At 38.5% G+C, this 9,666-nt stretch overlaps 1 protein-coding gene across 2 annotated transcripts; it reads right to left on the minus strand.

Annotated features, from left to right (window-relative positions):
* Positions 1-3,832: 3,832 nt before the first annotated feature.
* On the minus strand, positions 3,833-9,090 carry mrpl46 (mitochondrial ribosomal protein L46). 2 transcript variants are annotated; one of them, XM_008404811.2, is made up of 4 exons: positions 8,637-9,090; positions 8,170-8,365; positions 7,738-7,908; positions 3,833-4,235 (listed from the first exon to the last, which is right to left on the minus strand). In XM_008404811.2, the coding sequence occupies exons 1-4, from the start codon at positions 8,895-8,897 to the stop codon at positions 3,991-3,993; spliced, it is 873 nt and encodes a 290-aa protein (XP_008403033.1). In that variant the 5' UTR covers positions 8,898-9,090; the 3' UTR covers positions 3,833-3,990. The 2 variants fall into 2 exon arrangements, with proteins under 2 accessions (XP_008403033.1, XP_008403032.1); XM_008404810.2 differs by having other exon boundaries at positions 3,833-4,238; positions 8,637-8,897.
* Positions 9,091-9,666: the final 576 nt, after the last annotated feature.

A 9,666-nucleotide genomic window follows, 5' to 3' on the forward strand; every position in this document is an offset into this window, starting at 1 on the left:
AAAAACAGTGCTGAATCGACTTAAAATGTTTCTGTTTTAAAACACAGTCATAAATGTACTGAATTACAAATTTGTTTGATAACTCTGCACCAATACAGCACAGTTAAATACACCAATAGCTTCGCAAGCTTGGTCAAACGGGTAAAAACAACTTTAATTTGTTCAGTCAGTGCAATTAGGAATATAACAGCCAACATATAGTAAATAATAAAGAAATTGAAACTGCCGAAAACAATAGGTTGCAACAAACCTTTGAAATGGTTCAGAAACTGCAATTAGGAATTCTAAATACAATAGAGAATAAATAATAAAACATGCCATCGCTCAGAGTACAAAGCATAGAATTAGATTGAAGAGATCTGCCCTTGTGGGTCAGGCACATTGTTATCAATACCCAATCTAGATTTTTTTTCTAATGCACTTGATTAACTGGTTCAACAAGCGTGACCAACCCTATAAAAGTAGGAGTTTTAGCATGTTGTATTAGCAACTTACCAAAGTGGAATCAGCAATGGCCTGAGAGATGCAATTGTTGCTACCCCTCAATCTGAGAAGGGTTAAGAAGGCAACTTTGAGCAATGTGAAGTTGACTGTTCTACAGTCAGAAAGATTCTTCACAGTTGACAATCTTCTTTGAAGAACCCAGCTAAATCACCTCAGTGCTCAGACAAATTTCATGAAACCCAAGAAATGTTAATGATCACAAAAGTACAATTAGTAATCCCTGAACACGTAAGGAAGGGATGTCATGACAAAGACCCTTATCTCTGAAAACAGTGGCATCTCAACTGGGCAGAAGACAGCAAAGTGGAGTTGTTGCCCAGGACTAAGTTTGGTGTAAGCCACTTTTCATCCCATATTTTTAACACGCACACATCTTACCAACTGCCAGGCACGGTGGGTCATATTTTGGGTTTGTTCTGCGGTCATACAACATTATATTCACCTTGAAGTCAATAAGTGGACGAAGAGCATAGCAAAGGATTCTAGAGTCAAGTAATTGGACATAAACCCGACCTCTGGAGCTTCATCCAAACTGGGTCGTACAGTAGCAAATAATTGACAATAGAATGGCTGAAAAAGACAGAAATCAAGGTTTTGCAATAGTCAAAATCAACACCTCATTCCGATTGAAATGCTGCTGCGGCGTCCGTCAGACAGACATGAAAACATAGGGAACAAACTGATAAACAAAGAAGTGTAAAAAAAAAAAACCTAAGGAAGTTTTTTTTTTTCTTTTCTGACAGCTTTGATCTCGTTTATTATTTCTCTAAAACAGCTTCATAACACAATCAGCAGGTGATGAAACGGGCTGTCACAAGAGACCGTCCTCAGCCACAGATGATAAATTCATTAAAGTTCCCAGCCTCTTGTCAAACATTGTCAGTGACATTATTTCTTCCTCTCCTTTCATCGCGGGTACATCCACCACTAAAATTGCAAACTCTCAGATATTTCCAAGTGCACACATCATACCAGGACTCCTGATATTTATGGTCCTTATTCTGTCCTCTAATTGAACAATCATGCATACCAAGAAGACCAGTTGCAGATGTCTGTGGAGCACATTTGACACCCCAGGGTGTCGTTTTAAATATCTTCTAACAGCTGTATGACGGAGTACTGGTTCTGTCGGTTTGGCCTGTGACTGTATTGTTGCTACTCAAACACTCTGGACTTCCCAAATGAATATTTTATAGATCTTTTGATATTTAAAATTGCATCGCAGGTATCTGGACTTGTTACTCGCTTGTATCCGACGTGAACATTTGTTCGGCAGTAATTGACTTGTAGATTGGAAAGCAATTGAGCTGCAGATATCCACATTACATTCTGAGTATCCAAAAAAAAAAAAAAAGTATTTACTGTTATCTGACATTACAAACTTCAAGCACATAATGGCAGAAGAACAGAATGTCACTGTGGTTATCTGAAAATGTTCGCCCACTCTGAAGAATTAAATTACATCTGCAACACATACAAACTCCGACTATTAAACATAAAAATGACCACAGCTACATGTGTCCAGAATATTTAGATTTTATGTTTAGTTTAGACAAAAAAGTCAGATATGTACAACTTCTACAAAAGCGATTTATATTGTGTCAAGTCGAATCACTATTCTTCTGACAGGAGAGTCAAACGACGAATACCAACATCAGTCCAGGAAGTACGTAGCACTGAATTTGAATTAAAACCAGACGTTGTTAACAGCGAAAAGCTTATTAGAGATAAAGATTTTAATAAATGTTCAAATTTGCTGGTCCACTGAAGAGGCAATTACTTTTTATATGGAGCAGTGTCACACCTAAAATGTTCAGAAATGTCCTCGTGGTATTCAAAGATAAGAAAACAGCTAATAACGTTGCTTGGAGTTACAACAGTCACAACAGGTTTGAACTTGTACACAAAAGTTTAAATATAGACATACACCCTGACACATACAGGGTGTATGTCTATATTTGACACATACATCAAGCTGCCTTACCAACTTGCATTCGACCGTTATTGTAAGAATTAACTAGCATCTGAAGTAGTTCTGGAAGAAAATTCAAACACTTTTCTTATCCGAAAAAGCAGACTTCATTTAAATTGACTGGTTTCCTGCCATTAATCTAGCCGTAAGCTCTTCATAAATTCTCCTTCACCATTAATCCACCCACTCTGAGTAATCCTTTAGTGCAAACTGCACAAAAGAGCCCCACAGCATGACACAACCAGCACAAGGCTCAACAGTTTCACCTGTTTGCAAACATTTTCCCGGGTCTTAGCAGCATTTATATGAGCGTACAACTTGTCTCCAGAAGGACTTGGCTTATTTATTTGGCAGTTGCAAATTTTAATAAACGAGCTCAGAGGTTTAGGTCTTGGGAGTCTTTCTTGGTTAGTGATGTAAAACCCACCTCACCCTGGGCAGTGACACTGGTGTTGTGTCATTGTCCAGATTCTGGCAGGTTTGTGGTGTGGTATTCATGAACATCCATACCAAGTCTCCTTAATTAAAGAGGAGAGTTTGGGTCAGTCGATTGAAACTTGGACACAATTGGGTGCTTCAGCGAGAACATAACCCCAAACTAACGGCAGGACCGGTTTTGAAGTTGTCAGAACAGGCCAGGCAGGTCATTTTAGTCCCCACTGAAACTCTTTGGACTCTGCTTAAGAGCTGGGCTTACAGCAGGAAGCTCTACAAATTTTGTCAAGAAGAGCGAACAAATATCTTGACAGAATTGCACCATTAGCTGGTTGAAGTTGCTTCTCTGTAGCTTGCTAATTGACATTACACCAAATATAATTGACTCAAAACACCTGTGAACGTTTCCTGAGCCTCTAAACAATCTCTCACGCTGAGTCAGTATGAGGAGATGTCCAGGAGACAGTCATTGATCCCTTCCAGAAGGAGCATAAGACACAAAAGGTCGTTGCTAAAGAAGCTGGTTATTCACATTAACTTTTGAAAAATTGCAGTTTTCAAGAATTTTGCCTATTTATTTCGTTTCTTGCTCCATTTCTTCTCAGATACAGAAACTTTAACGTATATTTCTTCTCATCTTAAAATGTTCATCATGAGCTTGAATGTATAATTGTGAGCAGTTATGGCTTACATTAAATTCAAACTTGTTCACCCGGTTTGAAAATCCAAACTGTTTTGGATTTTGTTTTCCACAAAAGGCCCTGGAAAAAGAATGGCTCAAATGAAATATTAAGAGCCCTAAAGTAATATGGAACTGATGCAGGTACAGAATCTTTTACACCTGCTGCTGAAAGAGGGAACGACTGACAACCTTAACACTGAACTGTATGATAAAGTGATGAGTAATGAGTGATGCATCACTTCCAGAAGCTTACAACTGGTTGATTTATTGCTTAACTTCAGACAGAGATTTACGGAATCATGTTTTATTGAACAACAAAATATTTACTGACAGTGAATAACAGTTCAGTGATAAACAGTAACAATGTTAGCTTGAAGCATATTCTCTAAGTCCCTGATCACAAGTTGAGGATGAAGCGGCCGACATTCATCATGTACGCTGGTTTCAGGTATTTCTGCAGCTCGCTCTTCTTCAGCCAAAGCAGAGGCGCGGTCGGAGCGCTTCCCGGAGTGCCGTCAACCAGGATGGCTTTGAAGAAGAACACCTTTACTCCGACTGAGCTCTCGGTCCGAGCGGCCTTGGGCAGTTTGTACTTGTAAACTCCGCAGGGAGCGTTGCCGAGGAAAGTCGCCCTGACGCCGGCTGCTGTGGACGGGAGGACACGGAGGTGGAGTTGGATCAGGGAGGCAAAGGGGGTCAATCATGCTCTACGCTGTGCTTGGTTTGCGTTCTTCCTCGGTTGCTGCTTGAATTCGCACGACATTTAAAAAAAAAAAAAATCTAATCTCGTATCATGCAAATTCCCAGACGGCTCAAGATGAGAGCAAAGCACCAGCGCTGCCTTGTTATAGACCCGCCGCTCCCCTATTAGTCCAGCTTTATTAAAAATGGATCAACTGAAAGACACTTTAAATAAAACCCTCCACTAAACACTACATTCTAATATCAAGGTCTTCATAGAAAGAGTTTGATGGAGCGAACCCTTGCCAAAAGCTGCACAGCAGTTTAAAGCAGTCAGTCAAGTGCTGATTAGCTTATGGACTTTGCAGCTTAGAGGCTTCCTCCAGCTGCACGCCAACAACTGCAGCTTTGTTTTAAATCTCTGTTGTGTTAAAGATCTTTATCGAGTCAATGAAAATATTAGAAGCCGGAACTTTATTCTGGATTTAATCCTGTGAACAGACTGGATATTTAGCGTGAGTGTGTGAAGTAAAATTCAGCATATTAGCAGGAGAAGAAAGGATTTGTAGTGCTAAGACGAGCTTCAGGCACGTTAAACAAAATTAAACGTGTAGTTTTTTAGCATAGTGTCAACGTGAACCAAGAATGTAAAATGAGTAATAACAGATGAATTACAACTGATTCTGAATTTCTTTTCAGGAATTGTTATAAACTAAACACGGAATTTGCTGAAGAACTGCAGGGCAACAATGCCTTTCTTCATGACATGTAAAATACTAAAAAATAGTTTGAGAAACTTAATTTGTCCACTTGACTGTAGCTAAATTTACACACTTAGTGTTCAAACACATGGAAGAACTGTGAGGTGAGGCAGTGATTAATTTGGGCTGCTGTTTGTAAAGTTACACAGTCAAACACTAACAGTGGGTTATATGACATGTCCTACGATAAGGCTATATAATGTTTTTTCAAAGTCATATTTTCACCATGTGATTTATTCATTTATAAATGGCACAGTTTCTAAATAAATATTTCATTAGGAAAAATGTTTAGTTGGAGAGCTACATATTTATTTAGAAGGCGAAATTTTAGTTTATGAATTTAATATTTAGGTTGCTAACTAAGCACTTAGTTCCATGTTAAATATTTACTTTGCAAACAAAATTTTGGCTTATCTACTAAAAAACTAACTAACTAACTAAGCTAAGTATTTAGCTTAGCTAGGAAAATACTTAGCTTTGAGCTAAATATTTATTAGCTCTAATGTAAATAGCATAGTTAAAGTAAGCTCCAAACTAACTTTGGAGCTAAAGCTAAAATGATTAGAGCTAAATATTTAGTTTGCTAAATTGTCAACAAGATAAATATTTACTTAGCAAGTAAATATTGCTAAGTAAAAATTTACTTAGCAATAAGTAAATATTTACTCATATATTTATATTTTCAATAAATGTATATTGCCAAGTAATTATTAGCAATAAAGTCAGCAAGCTAAATATTTAGCTTCTAAATAATACTTACATGGCAAGATAACTATATTTTATAACTATATTTATAAATGTATAATTCACATAAGATATTTTAAACTGAGAATGATATAACCTTGATCACAGCGTTATATCTATAAAATCAGGGTTAAACCGTTTCTGTGCAGCTGCAGCTTGCAAAATGGACTAATGCAGAGGTGTTGCAAGATAACTTGTCCAAGGCGATATATAGAAAATGAGATCTAGATCTCAACAGGGTTTACCTGGTTAAATAAAGGAAATACATTTTTAAAAAATAAATAAAAATATCATGTACTTAAAATGCTAACATTAGTTTTCCCAGCTTCTCAGACTCTGCAGTCCACTGCCTACTGCAGCTTAGACTGCTGATCAGTGTTTTACACAATGCCACCTAAAGAAGGAAAAAAAAAAACTGAAGTTTGTGGTGTTTAAAAAAATAGTGGCGTCTCTTTAACAAACTTCTTGGTAAAACTAGGCCACTGTATCAACTGTAAGAAAATACATGCAGTAGGAATGCAGTAACTTACATTCTGCTTGCTCTCAGTGACTAACTAAATGTTCTAATTGTATTGTATTTTTTTTTTATTAAAAAAAATATATATTTTTGTACTTGTAAAAGATTTTTTTTTACACCTAATACTCTTTAATCATAAGGGATACATTTGTAATCAGCCCCTTTTATTTTTAAACCCTTAAATAAAATGTAGTCCAGCCAATTGCCTTCACCAATTGTAAACGGATTCCGCCTGTTCTGCTCTATAAAGGCTTTAGAGGTCAGAGGTCAAACATCACCAAGACCAAGAAATACAGCAAACATGTCTGGGAGAGAAGTTTAAATCAGAGTTAAACTATAAAACAATATATGAGCATCATCTGAAAATGGAGAGAGTATGGCATGTTTGTTTTTTGTTTCTGTAGGTGTGCCCCAGGGTTGTGTATTAGGGCCTGTGTTATTCAATATTTCCTTTCTCCCTCTTGGCCACAAGTTCTTTAAATGTAATATTAGCTTTCTTGGTTTTGCAGATGACACATTTCTTCCAAAACCAACTCCTCCCTCCCTCCTTTTTGGATTGGTTCTCCGCTGATTTTCTCAAACTTAACTTGAATACAGCAGAAATGTTACACTGTGACACACATTTAATCTTCCCAGTTTCTACATTAATATTTATAACTTCCCTTCAGGATGTCATACATGGGAGTACTCTCCCAGCCCAGTCTCATTAATTACATCACCTGGTCTGCATACTTTTACTTCCTCCTTGTTTGTCCCTCCATGAACTCAAACTCCTTCAGAGCTCAGCTTGGTTCATAACTTGAAGTCCCTCAAGAAAATACCCTACTCCAGTTCCTTAACAGCTTCACTGGTTGCCCATGGAAGCTAACGGATAAACTTTAAAATGTAAATGCTCACATTTTAAGTACATTCATAACCTTGGCCCTCTTTATCTATGCAACCAGCTTCGCATCGCCACTGCTTCCCGCTCTCTCAGATCTTTGTCTGCCACTCATCTTATTGTTCCTTTCGCCCGTCTTATCACCATGGGGAGTGCCGCTTTCGGGCTGCTCCTCGCCTCACTTCCTCCAGTCATTAGGAATATAAATTCTCTCCCCTTATTTGAGTCACAGCTCCGAAACACACCTGCTCACACTGGCTTATTCGCTTTAAACCCAGATTTTTAACTCTTGTCAAATCGTATGTGCTGATTTGCCGTTTTTAATTAACAGTTTTGTTTATTAAATATTTATTTTCTTCTCATCAAACATACATGAAATAATCAAGTCAATAATTGTTTGATAAGGGAATAACATTATGGTGCAAAGCTAAAAAAAAAAAATGACTTCACATAAGACTGACCCTCTAAATTTGGGGACATGTTGGCGTTAGAGAAACTCAAAATGCTTTTTGAAGACGGTGTAAACAGACTAAAAACAAAGACGCGGCATCTTTGTGGTACCTGTCATGGAGTCGAGCGCTCTCTCCGCCGTCCGTCGCAGCGTTTCTCCCTCCTGCCACGCAGCCTGGGGCAGCAGCCACAGCTTCTCTGCTCCCACCTGCTGCTCGGCCAGCAGCACCAGAGAGTCGGTCAGGCAGCGCTGCACCGAGGTCAGGTCCTCATCTACGTCGGCTAAGTAAAAATATGGGAGACGTGAGCATCCGCTGGGTCAGTGTGAGTAGATTTCACTCTAACTTTCAGAATGTCTCAAGAAGGGAGATTCCTATTAAAGAAAAAAAAAATAATAATTCATTCCTCTCATAAAAGTGACCTAATTTTCTTCCTGTTCTCCGTTAATAAATTATCAAACTTTTTTATTTTTTCAGGAACATTCCAAGAGCGCCGCACACCCAAGTGACTTCCTGACTTTTACCAGTACTACCCTCCACTGACCTCTGACCCTTGGAGCTGGCTGGAAGTTCTTTAACCTCTGCTCCCAGGTGTCTTCCAAGTCCTGAGTCATCATAATCTCTTGGTCACCAAGGTCCTCGTCCGAGTCATAGTCGTCAGCCTGCCTCCGACTCATCCTCTCCGCGTCCTCCATGAGCCGCAGCTCATGGTCCGACAGCATGCTTTTCTCCAGCTCCATCTGGGGGTGAACATTGTTGTGTTTAAGATGACTTTTGTTAAAATTTTAGGTTACTATTTTTTTCTGTGCAAGCTCTGACACATATTTCCGAAAAACCTATGCGATCTATGAAATAGCCTACAAAAAGAGGAAAAACTTCATGTGGACGGAACATTTTCAAAGTGTAGTTTCCCTATCTTCCACAAGGTGTCACTTCTCCATCCACCAGGTCACAGAATCCCCTGGACACTTTTTCAACCAGAACTCTGTCTTTTAATCCCTAGCAGCTCACCTGCTGCAACATCTGCTTGAAGCGCTGCTCTATCGGACTGCAGTCCGCTGTAATGACGGGTAACCTCTGAAGACACACCGCGGCCATCAGAGACCAGGGAGAAGTCGCTCTGTCCGCTGCAGTACTGGCCCGAGGAGTCGCTCTGTCAATAGGAGTGACGGAAAACCGGCGACATGCCCCGCTTCCGACGGCTGTCCTACTAAAACAACACAAAAGCTGAGAGTAGGACCGACTCGCCATCTTTCTACAGGGCGCAGCCATCTTCTTTTGTTGGGTTCAATGTGTGTTCGGAAAAGTGGGATGTTAGCCGTTGCGCTACAAAACACTGAATTAAAAATTTAGGTCTTTTGAAAATAATAAAGTCTAAAACTTCGTCGTGTTTTTCTTGAAATAAAATACTCTCAATTAATGTACAGTCATCATTGTCATAGTTTTATGGCGCTCTCTGACTCTAAACAAATATTAACAGTGAAATGTTAATATTTCCGAGGCTCCTTTATGAACCTGAAGGTTGTGGTTTTTCAAATTTACCCACAATTCCAAGCGCCATCTAGCTGCAGAAACCATAGACATGAGGATGGACCGCTCCTATTGTCGCTGACGAGATTTAGGGCGGCCATCTTGGAGCGGTACACCACTCCACTCAGCTTATGTGTTTAGCAGGCACAATGACGTATCAGCGCATTTAATCGATCATAACACGCTTTTTTGTTACAGGAAACCAAATTCAAACATCTATCAAAGCTACATTTATAAACAATTGTATTATTTAACTATGTTTTTAATACATAGTTCAGCATATTTAAATATGCTTAGTGGCTATAACAATAGAATAGGAATGCAATATTCTGATATTGATGTGTGATGAGCATATTAAAAAGCACACAACCGTTCATAATTTATTTAATAAATTATTTAGTAATATCAATACATATTTATATAACTACAAACACAAATAAATAATGATTAATAATGGCACAAATAAATAATCATTAATACTGAATAATATATATTGGATACATGTTTATAT

Source organism: Poecilia reticulata, linkage group LG3 (assembly GCF_000633615.1).
Source record: "Poecilia reticulata strain Guanapo linkage group LG3, Guppy_female_1.0+MT, whole genome shotgun sequence".
Classification (NCBI taxonomy): domain Eukaryota; kingdom Metazoa; phylum Chordata; class Actinopteri; order Cyprinodontiformes; family Poeciliidae; genus Poecilia; species Poecilia reticulata.

What these genes read in the sequence shown, in the direction of transcription:
- mrpl46 (XM_008404810.2), bottom strand. Translation starts at nt 8,897, where the DNA reads ATGGCTGCGCCCTGTAGAAAGATGGCGAGTCGGTCCTACTCTCAGCTT. An exon ending in TCAAGCAGATGTTGCAGCAG is followed by an intron (nt 8,366 to 8,636) that starts GTGAGCTGCTAG and finishes GTTCACCCCCAG; the next exon opens with ATGGAGCTGGAGAAAAGCAT. An exon ending in GCCAGCTCCAAGGGTCAGAG is followed by an intron (nt 7,909 to 8,169) that starts GTCAGTGGAGGG and finishes ATTTTTACTTAG; the next exon opens with CCGACGTAGATGAGGACCTG.